The sequence below is a fragment of the Apteryx rowi genome, unplaced genomic scaffold (genome assembly GCF_003343035.1).
Source record: "Apteryx rowi isolate R43461 unplaced genomic scaffold, aptRow1 scaffold_450, whole genome shotgun sequence".
In the NCBI taxonomy this organism is placed as follows: Eukaryota; Metazoa; Chordata; class Aves; order Apterygiformes; family Apterygidae; genus Apteryx; species Apteryx rowi.
The window spans coordinates 401,160-421,635 of NW_020450706.1; the positions used below are offsets into that span (position 1 = coordinate 401,160).

At 39.0% G+C, this 20,476-nt stretch overlaps 1 protein-coding gene across 7 annotated transcripts in view; it reads left to right on the forward strand.

Annotated features, from left to right (window-relative positions):
- The window catches only part of FARP2 (FERM, ARH/RhoGEF and pleckstrin domain protein 2), an 89,576-nt gene that overhangs the window by 37,866 nt on the left and 31,234 nt on the right, over positions 1-20,476 (forward strand). For 6 of the 7 annotated variants that reach the window (XR_003255447.1, XR_003255446.1, XM_026077355.1 and 3 more), the window contains 6 exons: positions 4,338-4,485; positions 5,894-5,989; positions 7,702-7,865; positions 8,066-8,134; positions 9,961-10,018; positions 10,622-10,871. Coding sequence is in view for 5 of the 7 variants with exons in the window: in XM_026077355.1 (XP_025933140.1) it covers positions 4,338-4,485; positions 5,894-5,989; positions 7,702-7,865; positions 8,066-8,134; positions 9,961-10,018; positions 10,622-10,871 (785 nt within the window). In the remaining 2 variants the exon portion in view is untranslated. The remainder of the gene's footprint in view (positions 1-4,337; positions 4,486-5,893; positions 5,990-7,701; positions 7,866-8,065; positions 8,135-9,960; positions 10,019-10,621; positions 10,872-20,476) is intronic. The other variant, XM_026077356.1, reaches the window with a different exon arrangement.

The following is a 20,476-nucleotide window of genomic DNA, read 5'->3' on the forward strand; positions in this document are numbered from 1 at the left end:
CGCTTTGCACACCCTGGCTTGTGTGCCAGCGCGCTCTGCTTCTCCGTGTCACACCGAGCCGGGGACRCGGGTTTGGCTTTCTCACGCTGCAGGCACGGCGGCGAGTGCTTTCGGCACTGTGTGAGAGCTGCGGAAGCGGGAGAGCGCGTGCGCCTTCTCGGGTGGCGCTTGATCTCTTTGGACCGATACTGGTCTCTTCACATTAAAAAGTCGTTTGGGTTTTCTGTAGCTTCACCTTAGCTGTTAGAACTGGCAGAAGACCGTAAAGCTGGATAAAACAGAGACCGTGTATCCGATCCATTCTGTAGCAAAAGAAGAACAAGTATACCGAGATGGTTGCAGTGAGAAAGATGGGACTGTAAACTTGTTTTTTATTGAATATCCTTTTTTTGCATGAGATTTTGTTTGTTTGTTTGTTTGTTTTCACAGCTATAGAAACATGACTTTTTCATTTAACTTTGCAAATGTATTAACTGTAAACAAGGCAAGTTATATTTTTGGTACAGCGTGTTAGTTATTGGCTTCAGCAGGAATCTGAATTGCCTTTTATTTCGATGGTAAGTTTATGTTTTGAAGATCGTGTATTAGCGGTGGTACAGTTAAATCCTGGCATCCCAAATACTCAAAATATAATGCTTATTGCCTTCCTGGAAATAATGGGGTACAATACTTGCTACAAGGTGATTGTAGTCCAGGATTAAACATTGGAGAATGGATACATGAAAATAAGTGTTGATTCGGTTTTGCTTGATGGACTTTTTTCTTTTTTTTACATCATTTGCTTGCATCCACATGACYGTGTTGCTTTGCGAGCATGTACGTAAATCAGGAAAGAAGGCGAAGATTTGTTTGAATTATACTTGTGCTTACTGTTATCCCCCATCTTTCACAAATTGTTAGTCTAGTTGTCACAATGTAAATTCTTTTTGGAAATAGGATGTTCATGAATTGTTTGTAAATTCTGCGGGAATCTGAAATTCTACTTTTTCTACTCTAAAAGGTTGTTAAACATGCAGAGTTTTGAGTATTTCATCTTTAAAATTCTGTGTTAATCGCTAGTTTTAAAAGCTCTGCAAGTCACAGAACGTTTCTCAGCATCCGTTTTGAGCTGATTGCCTGCAATTGCCACGTGAGTATTGTAACACCCTGCACAAAGCTCTCTGTATGGATGTATGTAAGGAACCGTTGCATTAAAAACTGTTGTGGTGACAGCCGTTTTTGCTGGAAAACACCTTTAGTAGTTAGTCTGCTGCCCACTGACCTGGGGAAGACTAAGCAGATTGATCTGCTTAATGGATGAGCCAAATTAGAGCAGCTTGTTTTCAGGAGGGTCCGTGCGGATTAGTCTGCAGCAAACGTCTGAGGAGGATTGCGCGGAAACGGCTTCGCGCTTGTAAACATTTGTTGAGCAGTGTGAGCTGCTTGGCATCAGTCCCCGCTCTCCCTGCTCTTCCTCCTTCGGTAGGTACAGGCTGGTTTTGTATAGGAGAATATTCTTTMTTTATTTATTTTTATTCTTTCTGAGACGCACTGTGCTTTTGATTGTGTCCGATAGATCAGACCATACAGTAACTAGTGGTAATGCTACATCAGTTGCATACTGGACTGTTTATCAAGAATTTTTAATAGGATATTTTCCAATTTTCCAGCTGTTGTTTTATCCTAATTTTTGCTTCCCCCCCACCTCTCCCCGGTTCCTGGAAACCTTCACATCCTCTTGCAAGGACAAAGGACCATATTCATCCCAACACAGCTCTGTTCAGAGGAATTACACCAGGAATTAGTGGGGGTGGCGGTTAAGCACAGTGTTCTTAGCGTATAACTCACGAAGCTGTGGCCAAAATTAATATTTCTGATCTATTTTGCCCTGTATGCGTATAACTAATAAACAGAAACCACGGAGCAGAAACCACAGAACAGATGCTAGCGACGCTTAAAGCTRGTGTAGAAGTGCTTATACCAGCATGAAACGATTCAATAAGGGGAAGAAAAATCTGCTTCAGCAGTATAAGCTCTTAGACAAAACTAGTATAGGAGGTGGCAACACTGGTACGAATAAGGCTACAAGGCTTTTTATGCGGCTTGATTGGCATTTATTTTTCCATATGAAACCGGATTTTTGGCTTTCTTCCATTGGCAGAAAAATTTCATCGGCTTTCTTCTGTTGGCAAAAAAATTTCTAGAATTCCCATGGTGTTTGGGGTTTTTTTTCTTCAGAAGGAATAAGGCGATAGAAAACTTGAAATTCTGTCATCAGATGTATGCGCATGCAAGCTTTGCGGCTCGGTGCCCTTTCGGCATGTCTGTGCTTCAGTTTAAGGAGCTCTTTACCAAGCCTCAGAGAAGCATTAGTCCTTCTGACAAGTTCCATTTTTTACAGGCTGTCATACCAAATAAGTTGTGTGATTGAACTTGGAGTATTTTAGAGATGATTCCTATCTGCCGTTGATATATCGTAGTCATCCTTGCTTCTGTTAAATTAAAATTAGTAGTCACTTACTTTATATTCAGTGTGTATTTTAAAGTCTATATAGAATAAAAAAGCTGTTTAATCTACAGCACAACTACAGACAGGTAGCAGGAGGTATTTTTATGACGGATGCCTGGAAAGGGAGGATGGGGTAGCAGGAGGATTTATTTAGTGCTGATGTTGTGGTTGGCTCTCCATAGTACTCAAAAATAGATCGTGCTGCAAATAGTTTATCATCCATTTTAATGAAACGGAATATATATTTATGGAAGGAAGGCAAGTTTCTTGGAAAAGGGGCCTTTTAAAAGTGATGTTGGACTGCATGTGCAGCAAGCTAACCTGGTTTCAGCCCTCGGTGGTCGTAAATAAAAAGCGATGGCTGTTCTCTCACCTGCGTCTCCCTCGTACCATTGAATTTCCCCTAGAAAACCTGCACGTTGCAGGAGCAAMTAAGTCACTGTCCTTCTCGAGTTAAATGCACCAGCGTAGACGGCAAGCGTAGCGCTTGCTTGGAGGCAACGTAATGTTTGTTATTTCCAGGCTTTTCGAGCAGGGAGATACAGGGGTGGCTGTATGCAACTGTGGCTGGGGGAATCTCTGTTTTTTGCAGCATAGTTGAAGTTCTCCTGAATTTCCACCAGCAATATTTATTTGTTCTTTGAACATCTTAAAACCCCTATCTGGACCCACCYGACAGGCTACAAACAGTTTTCACTTGCAAGTAAAAATACTCATCAATATAAGTACCAGTAATTTGCCAGATCATTTTAAAGCTTGTGGATTTTGTTTTGGGGCAGTCCTGTTTTCGGCTCTTGGCCCTCACGACAATTTCTTGGTGGCCTGAGAGCTCTGTACTACTTTCGGCGTTGTGGATAGAAGATGCTTCAGCCACTTACTTATTTTGATCCGTGATCTTTATCTGGTTTGGGTGTTTGCTGTCCTGTGGCTCGTCTGTACGGTTCCTCCCACTCCCTGGCTCCAAGTTTGCTCCTCGCTTTGCCAAACGCTAGCGGGGAAAAAAAAGCACTTTCTCCAGGAATCTCCCCCTCGTGGAGAAAAATGGAAAAAGCGATCAGGAGGCCTGGCTTTGATGAAGCGGGAGGACAAAACGCCGGTTGTTTGACTTCAGCAAACTGGCAGAGAGATGAACAAGTGCCAGGTTCTGCGACTGCCGCGTGACGGGATCTGCCAGGTTCGCTCTTTTGTTAGTTTGGGCTTGGCTGCGCGCTCAAAAGAAGCTGCTGCTTTTGAACTGGCTCGTGTTTTCCGCATTATCTCAACACCAGGCGTTACTTTAAAAACGATAAAAAAAAAAAAATCTTTCTCTGGCTTCTTTGGCAAGGAGGAAATTACGCAGCCAAAGACTGGGGAGATGCACTGCACCAAAGTTTAGTGGCGTTAGCCTAATAATTGTAACAGAAACCTGTAATCCTTTTCAAATCTGTTACTCTGTTGCCATATCTGCTTTGTTTCTGTCATACTGGTGTGTAACATTTTCATCTCGCTCTGTTTGCTCTGGTTCTATTAATGTAACTGCGTGTGCGAGCAGGCAAAATGAAGAGCCTTGTGGATTGAATTATGATTGAATGAACTTCATTTCTCCTAAACTAGAAAAGCTCTTAACTAGTTGGCATCTGTTTCAATGTATCTGTCCGTGGGATGCATTTTAGTTTGGCTGTTTGCTCTTGCATACTGCTTCTATCACAGAGGTATCTAGTACTTAACTTGGAGTAGAATTGCCAGACTAGATTAGATGGAAGATTCTGATATAGGGCCAGAGTTATGACTTAAGTACTTTYGCCATGTTGACAATATTGTACTATCAAATTGTTCTTAAAATTTTATATTTTTTTGTTCCTCATTACAGGGGTCAAACTCCTGCTGAATCAGACTTTCAAGTGCTTGAAATTGCCCGGAAACTGGARATGTATGGTATTAGATTTCACCTTGCATCTGACCGTGAGGGCACAAAAATTAACCTAGCTGTTTCACACATGGGCGTACTAGTATTCCAGGTAACGTGGGGAAAGCATACTGCTTACACRCGTCTGTCTTTGCATTAGAATGCCTGGGCAGTCGGTGTCTCATTTTAATTTCAAGCTTGTCYGTTGACTTGAAAACGCAGAATATTTCAACAGCCAACTGAATGTCATTTAGGCCCCCAAATTATTGTTTTAATAATGTTTAATGTTGTTTAATGTTGTGTTAATGTTACAATGTATTATTGTTGGAACAATGTCACTGCTAGAAGTTTCACTGAAGTTATTGGACCAGTTAAAGTTACTACTTTCTTATTATTAAATAAGTGACTAGATGGTTAGAGTTGTGTTTATGGATGCTATCATATTCTTTTCCTCTCCAAAAAACACACAGGCAGCAGATCTGCTAGAATATTTTCATTTGCGCACCTGTATTTTCTGTACAATATGTATCTTACCTGTTACCTTGTAGCAACATCTCTTCAGAGATGCATCAGCYGCTGTAGTCTTTAAATTCCTTTCGATCTTCCTCGTAGCCTCTCAGCCACSGAGGTTTCCATCTTCCCTGGTATCTTGTATTTCACCTCATTTGGGTCTTTCTCCCAAAGTACCATTTCCTCTTCTCCGTTTTCCCCCTTGCTTTCAGAGGGCAACACTGGATCTGCTGCCGTACCAAATGCTGCGAGAGGTCTCCTTCCCTTAGGCTTTGGGACTGAGTGAGACAGGGAAGGAAGGACTGATGTTGGGCAGCAGGCGTCATTTTGCCAGAGTGAAATTAGAGCCTGTTTTTTGCCCCTGATGATTAAAACGATGACTTGTGAGCAAGAAAGCTTGGAAAGATTCCTTATATGCATGGCAWCTGCTCCTCAATATATTGCACTGCTGAATTAGAAAAGGGGGAGGTGTCCTTTGCGCTTGTTACTCTAGTATCAGTACTTTAAAAGCTATGMTCTCGCTTGTATTCCCATCATGTTGTAAGCTTTCTGTCACAAATGCAAGTCTCAAAACCTGAGATTTTGCAGACATTGGGTGGTGTTAGGAAAAATCAGCTTGCAGGAGTATGTAGAGTTCTGTAAGCAGTGCAAGGGAAAAGGAAAACATGTTAAATAAAATGCAACTCTGATCTTGTTTCTACCATATAGTATCCCGAATATTGATGAGGTTAAAATTTTCRTTTTCCTTCCTCTTAGATTTTCAAGGTTTTTTAAATTCGATTCTAGGGTCTGCTCAGAGACGACATACTGCTTGTAGTTGTCCCTGTATTGAAATATAAAGCTGCTTAAAGGAATGTTGTTAGCAGAAATAAGGATTGAGCAGAGGGGGTTGGCCGAGGGTGGGGTGTGCACGTGTGTGTGTGTGTGTGTGTGTGTACGCATGCAACAGAACGCTGGTTGTGGCTGTTGCTTCTGAAACTCTTGCTTCAACTTTTACTGTTTTAATTCAGGGTAATACGAAAATCAACACCTTCAACTGGTCTAAGGTCCGTAAACTAAGCTTCAAGAGGAAAAGATTCCTTATTAAACTCCACCCAGAGGTCCGTGTAAGTTTTACCATAATAATAGTCTTGACAGCGTATAAATATATATATATTCTTAAGTATTGTCAGAAACACTAGAGCCTGTAACTTTACAAAACATCTTCRCTTCACGTCTTCGCTGAAGGTTTGGCTTCATCATTAAAGTAAAAACCTTTCTTTTCTCATCCTATGTCTTCATTTTGCATTTCTTAGATTTTTATGTTCTACCTTGGTTTATTTTAGACATAGACATACACATGTAAATCTAAGATTAAAAAAAAAATTAGAATGAAGTATTCAGTGTGTCCTGCTTGTGTACTTTTTCTCTGAAAAAAGTTACATTTAATATTTGTATTGTATATAAATGTGTTTATTGCTTAAAAAAATTTTCAGGGCTACAGTCTCCTCTTTGCATTGTGAAGAGGGACACAGAAGTTCAAGCAAAAGGTTGTGTGAACTTGGAAAAGTGGAGGCAAGTCAGTTAGAAGCTCTTTGAAGCATGCAGTGTCTGACCAGCTGTGTTGAGTGGGACAGCGTGCAGTATCCTGCCTGCAGGACTGAGGCGTGAAGGGTCAGAACTAGAGTGGACGTTCTAGGTACTAAGGACCCAAAAAGCTGAGGCAAAACTCTGGCAAATTAATACATGGAGGTTAATCTCATACGAGCTCCCTGATCCATTATAATCAAAATGAGCTAAGATAACTTAAGCAGTTGAAATAGTAAATCTTAGTTGTTTTGATAAAAGCGTGTTAGGGAGTGCTTTGGGCTTTAGCTCCTTAAGAGAACGATTTAGTGCACTGCTCTTAGAAGACAGTTGTTTTATATAACCGTTGGCTCTAGGAATGTGGCGAACATGTTGTGCTTGCCTGAAAAGGTGGCTATAGCATCCCTTGATACAAATGGAAAGAAAGTAACCTGACACGCCTCAGGAAACAATAGATGGCTGAGATTGTATTGTTGGAACTTAAAATTAAGAAATATATGGCTACTTTTACTACAGCTTTATCTTTTTTATGTGTCTGTGTAGCAGAAGTGTTGTTTTATTTTTCATGCTTGGCTATAGTAGTACAACAGGTTTTCGTATCACAGATGTCACCACAGTTATCATTCCTTCCCTTGCTGCTTCCACGCTAGATGACTACATTATACAACATAGGGTATCTAATAATCAGTTTGTATCCAATACAACATAGGGTTGAAGAGTTGTAGAGTGAGGAAAAATATATACATAATATAGTTATATGCATCTCAGAAACTTGAATCAACACATGCTCTCTGCAGGTATAGTATAGTAGAGAGATAACTGTGTTCTGAAATATGCAATATCTTTCAGTCTCTTCTAAATCTCAGGAAGTGAGAGAAGCATCGGAACTTTTTTAAAGAAGTATTTAAAAATAACTACTGTTGCACTTAAATGTTTTAATTCCTTTCAAATTGTTAACTTTATCATCCATATTTCTTAATGTGAATTGTATCCAGCATGTTTCTGAACTCTTAGTCAAGTGTATTTTAAGCCTTTTTACATTTTCAGTGTAAACAAATGTTTTTGAAAACTATTAAATGATTTTAAACTGCATTCAGGATCATAACCTCTGCCTTAGGGAGTATGAGATGTGACTTAGGAAAATACTGCATCTCACTGCAGTTCAATATTTTTAGTTGCATATATTTGCTTTTTCCTATTCACCTCCATTGACGTTTTACATGCTACTTGAGCTTTTGTATTTTGTTCCCAGGGCCCATATCAAGATACACTGGAGTTTCTTTTGGGAAGTAGGGATGAGTGTAAAAACTTCTGGAAAATCTGTGTTGAATATCATACATTCTTTAGGCTGTTTGATCAGCCCAAGCCGAAGGCTAAAGCGGTGTTCTTCACCAGAGGGTCTTCATTCAGATACAGGTAGGGAGAAACATAACAAATTTATTAAAACTGAACTTTTTATAACTTAGAAAATGAGAATAAGAGGAAAAAATATTCTGAAGTAATTCCATTTAAATTAAAGACTTATCTTTTATGGATTTATAAAAACTTTGCTCCAAACCTGACCATAATTTTTATCTACTGCATTTCATAACATCTGTACTTTTTTGGGTTCACAGTGGGCGAACGCAGAAGCAGCTAGTGGATTATATTAAGGACAGTGGGATGAGGAAAACTCCATACGAAAGGTAAATACAAAGGTTTTTGCAAAGTAAAATATTAGTTGAGACTTTCAGAGTGCCCTTATAATTTCTTGAATTTCAGTGTTTTTAAYTGATGCTTGGTGGCATTGTCTTTTGCTGGCTTTATAGTTACTAAGGTCTACCTCAAATTTAAGAAAGCTGAACTAAATTTTTTGCCAATTTATAATTTTGTGATGATGCAGAGCAGCTTATGAAAGTTTCAGTATTGCTTTTTAATATTTGTGGGCAGTGTGTGACTTAGCCATCTAGAAGGTCTGTGAAGATGCACTGAACTTAGTGAGGACTTGTACGTGTGTCTCTGTATTCACGTGGTTTGGCCAAAAGGTAATGGTACGCGAGACTCCAGCTTCTTCCATTCTTTCTGAAGCTGATGTAGCCTAAYGTGTTTCAAGAGTAAATTAACAGCGTGCACCTTAACATTAACCACATGTTGCATAYGTGTCTTTCTTGTCCTAGTATTTATGTAATCACAAGGTAAGTTCAACTCACGAACAGGGCAGTGAAGCAGTGGCGGGGGAAGGTTGGGTTCCTTTTTTGGCAGTACTGAGCTGCAAATTTGAGTCAAGCCGTGCTGTGTCGTCRTCACTTTGCGTGAAACAGTCTGGGAGCCCTCTTACGGGTTACACTGTTTTGGCAAAAGGGTGCAAGGGAACAGCTGAAGCAGTAGCATCAAATTCCAACTTAAATCCAAATGGTCATAGTTTTCTGTTCTTGAACATCATTTCTCTTATGTGCATGACGTCATGCTGCTTGCRTCCTTTGGCAGTATTGGGTCATTTCTCTTGTGTAGAGATCATGTCTTGAGAACAARCTAAATGCTCATATTGAAGACCACTGACATTTATAGATATAATCTGATATAGGATATGATGCAAAGCAAAGTAATTTTAAATGACACTCATTACCGATACACTTTTTTGACCTTGGGTGTCATAATATACAGATGGAAAATTGAAGCGTGGAGACTGTTATATCTAAAATTACACTAATAACCAGTGGTAGAGCATGTAATTGAACTTGGGTTCTGAAAGTCTGGAAATATGGCCTTAAACTTCCCTTCACTTCTAAAAATAAAAAGGTTTGAAAATGAAAAAAAGTTTTGAAATGAAGTAATTTTACAGTGAAAATGGATTTACTTACTTGGCTATGAAACCATTCTATCTACATGTAGGAAGCTTTTCATAGTCTCTTAAGTGAAAGATTATATGAATTTAAATAGGGCTTTCAAAAAGTTTTCATTAATCTCTGCTATTAATGAATATTTTTAGTGTCYTGGACTCTGGCTGAGCTCCTTTTCTGTATGAAAGATTTTTTTCTAGTAAATAATTGCCATAGAATGAATCTAACCATCAGTGTTATGTAAGATATCACTTTTTGGGATGTATTGTACAGGCTGTTATATGCCATAAATTACATGGTTGACTGGAAGATAAATTATGTGTATAATTCTTATAGATGAACTTGTTCTGTTTTGAGGCTGTTCATTTGTGGATGTTTATACTGATGACAAAGGAAGAAACTAAACTGAACGCTACTTAGTCTGTTCTTTTGTCCCATTTTGCTCTCGTTCTTCTTCAGTGGTATGAATGATCTGAATCTTGCTTCATTCCCTTTTCTGTACCTTTCTGGCTCCTGTGTTGTTTAATTTAGAACTGTTGCAACTCTTTAAATCTTGGCGTAGTCACTAATGAAACATGAGAAAATAAATCTTGGAACTTTTCTGTGGGCTATCAGAATGGAAGTAGCTGAACAGGGAAGGGAGAAGGCTGGCTGATATCTTGGATACTCACAGGATGCTCTCTTTTCTGCAGGCGGCACAGCAAAGCTAGAGCGTCTGCTCACACTTCAAACACAGATGTGCCAAAACAGGTTAGTTCTGCAGCACTCTAGATATTGCAGTCCAAGATGACTGCAAAGGAAAGCTGTTCTGATTGMATTGTTTGACTGGAATCACTTTCACTTTTTTTCCCCCCCCCAAGTGGTATCAGTTTTAATAGTTATAGCTAATGGAGTCTAAAGTGAGTAGTATTTTCCTTCTCATAGTTCCTCTTAACTGAAAGGAAGATGTCATACTTCCTAGTTACTACTATTTCAGAGGATTAGTTTGTTTTCAGCAAGTATATAGCAGCTTTTTCTGTAGTCTGAGTTCATCATATAGATGCAAGAGGTTAAGAAAGCATTGCAGGATTTGGCTCTCCTTGTTATGTGTTTTCCTWTCCCTTGTGGATCTTTTCTCAGCAGAGGGTATAAAATACGTGGATTTAATTTTTCATTCAGTTATGAAAATCTGTGAAAAAAGACCTTTCATCTTTTGGGGGATGCTGGGTCTATTTCTGTATACAAAGCTTTATTTGCTAGAAAGGGAGCTCTTTTGAAGCATGCATTCCTTCTGTAACAGGAACCAGATGTTGCATTTGTTTTTCTGTATTACAAAATAATCTTTTTACCTGCTCTGTTTTTATTTCCCCTCAGAGTGTCCCATTCACTGAGGGCTTGAGAACCCCAGCGTCTCCTGCCTTAGCAACAGCCCCCTTCCACTCAGTTCATTCATCGACCACTCCTACTACTGTCCTGCCCATCTTTGCAGAAACCAGCCCTTCCTCTGTGGACCCCCGAGCACCATACACAAGGATTCCAGAAAAAAACACTGCAACGCCAGCAGAAGAAACTGGGAGGAAACTGATGCAGCAGCCTGGATCTTCCATGCTCCAGTCATTCCAAGGTGTTGGGTTTGGTAGTGTTGCAGGAAACTGTAACTCTGCTTGTCCTGTTGTTGAGAGTGGTTGTGGTTTAGATCTAGATGTAGAGAAGAGTGGTAGAGAGAGTAGGGTTGCTGTTTGTAAAAATGACAATGATGAGGATGACTTTACCACGGGTGTTTTCATTGCTGAAAAAGAGCATCAGCACTGCAGTAGGGGTGCCCCGCTTTTCACAWTGACAAATTCACCGTTACAGGTTTCGGAGGAATTTATTGATGATGACCCAGCAGAAATTTCCTTTTTTGCTGGGGGATCTGAGGCATTTTCATACGTGTACAGTGGTTTAGAGTTAAAGGGCTCCGAGTTTTCTAAGCATGCATCAGAGTCACCTGGCTTAACTAAAGATGTCCTTCAGCAAAATATGGGCTCTCCTCAGTCAAGCCCTGACAGGTACTCAACAGAAGCAGTTGATATGAATATGGAAGATGAGTTTGAATTTGAAGAAGGGAGTGATTTCAATGGTAATGAGAGACCATCAGATACCTCCGAATTGTTTGAGGTTAAGGCACAAGCGAGCAGAATGCAAAGCCTTCTGAGCCCTTCTGAAACAAGTTCTCTCATAAACAACCGTTCTGAAAGCAGTTCCCTCAATAATTTGCCACTGAACGGTACCTCCTCCCTGCACACGTATAGCTCTGCTAATCATTCTGAGGCTAGCTCTATGGTGAATTTCCCAGCCTATTCCGTTCGCTCCGAGTCCAGTTCAGCCTTTCAGTTCACTGACATTATTGATCAGCTGGAACAGCTGAGCTACCCACCTACCACTACAGAAGAATCGAGCAGTACAGATACAGACTCCTGGGACTCTGAAACCGCTGCTCCACTGGATGTCAATCTTTTCTTTAGTAATCCTTTTGCTCAAGCAACTGGCGAGAACTTTACTTTTGACTTTCAGAATAATTTAAAAAATCTCGCTCAAGAAGACTGGACAGAAAAAGCACATGTCAATCACTGATTGGTACGTTGATTTTTGTGATGGATTCCTCTATGCTGTTCAGACTTAGAAGTCAAAAGAAGGGTACAGTGTCAGTCACTTTGAGCTGGAAAATTCTAATCTGGTGGCTGGATTTTAACTCATATCATACAGTTGATTTTCTTTTGTCTTCAGTTTCCCTGAAAGCATCCTAGCTTTGGTACTGCACTATATGCATGACACTGCATCCAGAACGTGTTACAATAGGCTGTGATGTTTCCAAAATACTAAGTTTAGGAAAACCCAGTAATTTTGGTGAGCATCAGCTGGCTCATGCAGACTTATCAGAAATTACAGTATATCAAATGGGTTTTCTTGGCCATAAATACGTGTCTGTAAGAGTCTGCTGTAATATACTGTTCCTCCAACACCTGAATGCAACAGTCCTTTTTGCAGATGCTGGTTAACAAGCCGCCACATTCAGTAAATAAGCTGTTGTCCTGTACTGCAGTGGGAATCCTCTTTTTTTTTTTTCCACAATCAAAAAAGAAAAAAAAAGGGCAATCTTCAAATCAGCTATGAAGGATCGTTTTAAAATATCAAAACTATGCAACATGTCTGCTGTATACCTCAAAGAATAAATATCTTACATAGTAGTTTAGAAGAGGGGAATGTATGCAAGATCAACTGAAAATAGGAGTCATCAAAACTTCTTTTGAAGACAATCATTATATTTTCTGATTACAAAGTGCCTTCAGCAGTCCAGCAACAGGCAAGTTTGCGGCTGTTTTGCAGTAGTTTGGAGAGATATGCACAGACTATAAAAGCACTTAATCCCCATTGCATTTTGTCTAACCTTATTTTTCTTTATTTAATCACACTGCATAAGAATGCTTACAAATTAGTTAATTCAAGGTGCTAAATCTACTTTATCTGGGGAAGACAGGTGGCAGTAAATCTGGTGATAGCTTTAATTTTTCTTTAAAGTATGTGCTATGTTCAGCAAAAGACTGTTTAGGTAAAATTGCTCCTTTCTGAGAAATTATTTGAGATGTTGGAAAAGAGTGCGTGCTGTAGGCAACAGTTACAGCTTCACTGCTTACATATATATTTTTAGTCAATTGACTTTGAAAGGAGATCATATGTAATTTTGGAAGCAAAATTGAGAAAATAGTTACTTAATTGATCACATGGAATTTAGCAACATTTGTTCAAGTGAGACAGTAAAAGTTACAAAGCATACTTCCTCTCTGTCAACTTGATGGATGTTCTTGTCTGGGATGAAATTCTSAGGTTCGTCTTTGAATAACGTTTTTAGAGTACTTAGCTTTTGTGCAAGGACGAATGTGAAATACATAATACCTTACAGAAATCTTGGGATGGAAAGCATCATCTCCTGCAGTCGTTTGGTTTGGTTTGCCTGTTGTCCAGTTCGTAATCCTTTGCAGTTTCCAGAAGGGGATCATACAGTACTAATATAATCAACTCCTTCTAAAACAAGCAGGTTATAATGATGAGCAAAGTTTTGTGCTCATAGATTTATTATTCTTATCAATTTTATTATATGTGGACTTGTTAAAACACTTTTATTCTTTAATCAAACATTTAAAAAAAMCCCTGCTATTTGACAGAGTTCTCATAACCGGAAATTCAAAGGAGTCTCTCACAATGCATGGCAGAGCATAACAAAGCAAAATGTCCTTCAGTCACCTATTTCTTTAGTTTAGTGTTTCTGAAGGCACGATTGTCCCTCACAGCACTTACTCTAATGTTGTGGTTATTGTGTGCTCATTGGCTTGAATGGAATCACTGTTATTCCTTTAGAAGCTTGTCTTTTGCCAGTGGCACAGAAAATCAAACCTATATAGAACAAAGAATTAGTTTGGACTTTCAGTCATGTTTAATCGTCTTTTTTCTCATTTATAAATGCTATACATGAATTGTTTTTATTTTTTGTTCTGTTGAATGTGTATTCTGACTCTTTGACTTTATTCATACCTGTGGATATGATGTCATGGATGTTTAATGTGACATTGGTAAATAGGCACTTGGAGGAGGTCTTCAGTTGTATCCAAAGCTGGTACCTTTATGTTTTTAGGCTGGTTATCTTCTTTCCCTCCCACAACTACATTACGTAACTCAAGAAAGGAGGAAAAAAGAAAAAAAGACTTCTGTCTGAGAACATTTTTTACAGGTAGTAGAGGTGGGGACAAATCTATAGCTAAAGATGTAGAGGAAGGCTTTTAATTTTCTTTGATCTCTTTAAAAAAGAATCAAGAGTCTGCTATTTAAAAATAACCTTGTCTGCCTATGTTTTACATTTTGTGCCTCAATGACAAGCATTCTTTCTCAATCTATTAGAATTGCTTAACATGGGAATAAATCCGACTAAATTCTCTAGATTTTCAAAAGATCTTAGAAACATGCTGTTTGTCTTTTCAATAAATACGCTTGGTAATCCTGAGAGGAAGCTTGCTAATACATTTTCCTGCAAAGCAATTAATCCGAAAACGTATCTGTAATGTTTTTCTTCTTGTATTTTGCAGCTACACCAATCTTTTATTGGCAATTTTAAATCTCAGGGATTCTTCAAAAAATACTCTTTGAGAGTCTTAATGCGATGCCCCTTTTATTTTCTAAAGGAACCGGAGTGACTAGAATCTTGCCCTCAGATCTTTAGCTTTGAGCAAGACGCAGGGAACCACAGGTCAGGCCTTGGGCTGGTCTGTGGGGGTGTGGGGAGGGGAAGAGTAGCAAGAGAAAGCTTTGGCCCAGATATAGAGCTGTTCAGATGAAGATCTTAGTGATGCATGTCGTCAGAAACACAGATCTTTCACATCTTCTGACTCTATTTTGTATCCGAAGTCAGGATGCTGAGATAAGGACAGTGCTGGTCTCCACCTAAAAGACAGTGTCCTCTGCCAGGACTGCACACACAAGCGCTGCTGCTTTCTCCTTCTCGAGCTGTGGGATGCTGAAAAGCAGAGCAGTGCCATATCCTTCTCTGACTCCCCTGAATCCTATAAAGAAGCTCAAAAGATAAAATACTAGCYGAAGGACTGCTGGAAATGCTGCTTCTCTAAGAGTTCAGTACTGCTACCCATACCCCTGGCACCTGCTAGTTACATCTTTGCCGTTGTTAATTGTCAAGATATGGCTCTCACGGTTCTCTGGATTTTTCTGTTTTTTAAAGCTATATGGCTTCTGAGGATATAGCTGGATGTTTGGCTATTTTGTTTTATTCTTGTTTTTCCAGATAGGCACARAAGTGGAGGAGAGAATTTAGTTTGTAAGTAGCATTTTTATTGCACCGGGGAAGCTGTGAGAAAAAGTTCTTCAACGTTTCCTCCAGAGGAATAAATTGAGCTTCATTTTCCTTTCATGGGAGACGTAGAGAAAAGCAGCCTGCCTTCAAGGGAATGGGAYAGTTTGGTGCTTCTCAGTGAACTTCAGCACCAACTGCAAGTTCTTTCAGTGCATTAGAGTCATGCCAGGCATCCTCTTCTCCTCCTGGCTGTCTCCTGATATGGCTGGACAAGGTGAGAGGAGGAAGGGCTTTCCGGTCTCCGTTTCTGATGTTTTTCCTTGCATAGTGTAAGGAAATTGGTGGACTTCAGTGCAGTGTGTGCTTATATCCCGAATTCAGGCTCTGCTGATAGGCTTTCAGTGTTACTCCTTTCAGTTTGTTTTGTTTCGTTTATACAATGTTGATACTGCTAAAACTTAGTTCCTGGTACTGATTGTATTTTTTTTCCTGAGCACAAAAGCTTTCTTTTCAAGAAGATGAGTAGTACGCTACCAGGTGTTGAAATGGTGCTGGCCACCTAAACTTGAGAGCTGGGACGCTTGCAGAACCTGAGTAGTGAAAGCTGCTGTGGGAATCATGTGACATGCAAAAGGGGGGAGATTATGTAGGAAAAATCGGAAGATCTTTATGGAGCATCCTCAGCATGCTCACCTTGAGGAGGAGGAATTTGAGGAGCTGTGGTAGGAGCAGTTAAGAGCCTGAGTGCAAAACCTCACTTGTCAGAAGTGAGAGGTCGTCTTCTCCTTCCCCCCGCCATTCCCATTGCTGAGGTACGTTGTTTCATGTTTACTTTCTGCCCCATCTATGGAAGGTTGGGAGGGACGTAATGATACTCGAGGTACTGACATCTTTAATCAACATACAGGTTTTATTGCCACGCATTTGCAGCAACAAGGACCACCGTGGTATGGAAAATACTTTTTGCTTGCGGTTCTTCTGCGCCTGGCTGTTTATCCACCAACGGCTGCAGGTTTATTTAAGTGAAGGGAGAGCATAGCACAGAAGCATTGCTCTTGTTCCTCAGCGAGATAGTGGTATTTTCCATCCTTTTACTTCTGTTCTTCTCTGTTTTGTGGATCCTAATTGGGCAAATGTTTGCAGTCATGGGAAGTACATCAATATTAGTGGCTTTCTTAAATTAGTTACGCTGATAGATCTGGCTCTGTTGTGAGGTCCTCAACGTGTGCATCACAGTGTGACTAAAAGACATTAAGAAATGTGCATCTTAAAAACATACTTTGATCTGCACCTCTRCTCCTGTATGTGTGTATCTACAATCATACTACACCTATACTCATTTATTAAATGTAAAGCACTACATGAGAACATCTTGATCTTTGCCTATGTAGTTAGTAGAGCTCTTTTRATTTGCACAATAGCAGTCGGAGAATATTCTCTGACCTATCAGCCACCCGGTTAAACATTGATAAAGTTTACTAGCCTTGTATTATCTGTTATGTGTATACTTTGTAATTTTAAAATACTCATTCCTTATTGAAGTAATACATGCTGTATATTTCCCAGGAATTATCATATTTTATCTTAGGATGGAATAGGGCAATACATTGATCTTTCAACTTTCACTTTAAATTCCAGTGAATTTCAAAGTTACTGGATAAAAAGAAGTATTTGACCTCCTTTATCCTGTGTACTTCTGTATTGTGGTTGTAGGTGATTTTGTTTAAGGGTTTGTTTTGTTTGCTTTGGGGTGGCGGTAGGTTTTGTTTGGTTGCCGATCTCGATAAGGTTAAGATTGTGTGGAGACGCTAATAAAAGTCATATTATTTTATGCTTTTTGGTGCAAACCTGTCGGTAAGTCATTCCCATTATTGTCATTTTGCAAAAAATTCTATGCATACCAGGTATTCACTGAATGAATGGGTATACAATCCGATTTTCATTGCAGTCCTCTAGCTGTAGTTTTTAGCAGATCCTACATTGAACTTGTCACAAATGCTATGTGTATATGTACGGGCATACATATACACTATATGTACGAATATTGTGAGCCTTTATAGTTCCCAGTCTATATCACAAAATCCACTTAATTTATTCTCTGCTTGTGGGCTGTTAGATCAGCCCRCTGAATGAGCTGGAACTTTGCAGGTTTTAAATTCGGAGTGTGGCTGATTAAACCTGCTTTGCAGGTAGACGGTGCTGTAAATTTTGTAAACTCACAATATTCTGCTGTCGCTTCAGTGTGCGAGGCTTGCGGGACAGCCAGTAATATGGTTTGTGGCAGAGTTCTCAAATTGGTAAAAATGCCTARTTATCCACATGTACAGGGGTACACATACATGCCTTGGTTAGAGGGAATCCCCGGCTAAATAGGCGCTGCTGGTTTCAGGAAGGGATTACACGGAGAAAACAAAGGGGGCTGGAATTTCTGAACTGATCTCTTCAACTTTATCTTTTTTATACAGTGAATGTTTTATTGAATTACATGTTGGGATTTTTAATATCTCTGTTTCTGTTCAGATTGCCAATTATGAACCTGCAGATTTGTACTAATTCATAATTTTAATTGTTTATGCAATAAAATAAGGAAAACTTTGATATAAATGACAACATGGGCTTTTTAGCTTTATTTTTCTTTACCCTTGTGTTTGAAATAGAATAAATACTTGTTCTCCTAGCCAAGGCATCTTAGGGTTTTACTACCAGCTTTCTCAAGGCAGTTTTTCCTCATGTACACCTTTGAAAGTAGAGCATAGCTAGGGCAAATACTGATGTGTGTTTGTCAAATTATTGTTTTGTGCAAACCTTCTGCTTGGGATACAGATAGGGCTAAAAGTTAAGATTTCTTTATGGGGTTATATTTATTGTGGAGACTTTTTTTTTTCTTTTTTCAAATTGAGTGTGTCCCTTGGACTGTCTGCTGTATAATTTGTTTTTATAGGTAACCTATCTTTTACGTTAAGCATAGTGTATGTGGGCAAACAAGTAGCTTCATATTTTCTAGGTTCAAAGTTCTTCAGGAATCTGTGCCCAGTATCTGGGCAAATCTTCTTTTCCTTAATAATGTAAACATTTGCTTAAAAAAAACTACGTCAGTAATACTTGTGTAAGTAAACTGAGCAGATTTGTGGGCTAATTTGAATTTACTAATTTTGGGGAGCTATTTTCTATTCTGTATTTGCTGAGTTATAAAACAGTAAAAAGCAAAAAAAAWACCACACCAAAAAACTGCTTGCGTTGGTTTTCAGCCAGCAGGAATTGTAGTATAACACTGCTTCTGACTTCCTTTTGAACATGAAGAGATTTTAGAACAAACCACATCATATTATTTTATTACCGTGGTTAAATTTGATTAACTGTTTTCATTGCAAATTTGAACCTATTCTTACACAGAAGCAAGGAAAAAAATCTGCCTGACGAGAATAAACCATCCGGGTTGAAATCGTGCCCATTCGTTTTAGCTGTGCTGCAAGCAGAGAGGTTTGTGCAAAGCAGTGATTTGAGCAAATACGGGTCAATATTTGCCTGAGCTTCGCTGCCCTTCCCAGCCCTGTGCATAGAGGCGCCGGAGTCATTCATGGGCCTTTAAAAATCACCCTAAACTAATCAGTGGCGCTCAAAAGCATGCGTATCGATGCAGCAGAAATAGAATTCTAACACTATATAACAATATAAAGGTTTAAAAAGCATGGTATATAACAACAGGTATGTATTGTCTCTTGTCTACAGTAGTATAGGCCTAAAAAAGAGGTGGAAGGAGGCAAAAAAAAAGGGCAACCATTTCACATCCGGGACATCAAGTGTCAAGTTGATAACAAAGGACTCTTCTACAGTATTTATATGTGTGTGTAACTTAAGTAAACAGAGTTTCATTAAGGCGYGTGTCAGCTTTAAAGTGTTCTGATACCAGTTTGAGTAGAATAAGAAAGAAATCTAGGAATTTAAAGTTCCTTAGATCATTTCTTTTCAAGATTCTCTACCTCCAAGCCATCTCCGTTTATGTTAAAGAGAAAATTTGCGGGGGGAAAAATGTACTTGTTGTGGTATTTTGAAATAAGGAAGATTCAGGATATTCTAGGATTCTGGCATGCGGTACCTTAGCTTGCAGAATACTTTTATGTAGAAATCATAATTTGGTGTGCAGGTGTTACGAGTTCAGCAGGTCATTGGGCAGGAGCGGGAGTCTGGGCTCCAGATAACTGTGCATGCAGTTTTTTAGCATAAAAAAAGTCATGTCTGTTTAAAAAATACATATATATGTCCATAAAGGGCATCTACCAATTAGATGCAGTGGGAAACTCCCTTCTGATAAGGAACTGAGCTGCTAATGCTTGAACTTCACATAGCTTTTAATATGTCCAATGATGATTGTAGTCATTAAGATACCATTTTTCATAGCTTTCGCTGAACTGTTTTAAGTATTYAGGTGTAAAGCTTTATGGAACCAGTACTCGCACTTTATTTTTGTCAAGCTTTGCATTCAAATCTGGCTTTATGTGTATTGTTTAATTTAGATTGAAGAATGGAAATACCCTCTGAAAAATAACTGGACAGTGATACCAAAGGCTTCACGTATGTTGTCTCAGTCTAAATCAAATGAGGACTGCTTGTATTTTAAAAAACTTTTAGTAAAAGCTAGTCTATGTTAACATAATTAGCAAAACCTCTATTCTAATGTACTGACCTAGCCCCCTAGTGGGGACTGTATAACATATATATATATATAAAAAACATATATATAGTGGGGACTTTTGCCATTTTAAATTATATTAATATAGGAGGAAAGCTGTGAGCTGTGTGCTTTTTTTCCGTGTTCTGAAACAACGGATAGCGAGTAGTCTCTGTAATGCAAGGTGTGCCAGATCCTACATTTGGATTTTCAGATCTGAAGATCAAATTCTAGTCWTTTCAGTCTGTGTAACCACAGTTGCAATAATTTTTTAGTCCAGATTCTGCCTCTAACCTGGACCGCCTCATGCTTTTGGGCTTCACATTTCTCAAGATTTATGGTGCTGACAAGGAGATGGGGAGGAAGAAATGAAAACTTAATATTATCAGCTCGTGTGCTTCTGAAGGCACACAGAAAAGAGAGTTGTTGGACAGCTGGGATCCTAAAACCCAGAGGCACTTCTAAAGTCAGAACCACAATTTAAATTCRAATGCATGATTTTTAATCTTTATTTTTTCAATGTGTTTGGTTGTTTGAAGATAAATATTTTCTCTCTTAACTATTGTATAAATATGCTTCACTTTAGCTTGTTTTATAGTTGCAAAAATGTCTTAGTATAYATATATATATATGGAATCTTTTAATAGTTCATTAGAGTAAACACATCACATGACTGATTTCAGGCAACAGAAGTTGTAGGGTCTGATGGTTCAGATTATAA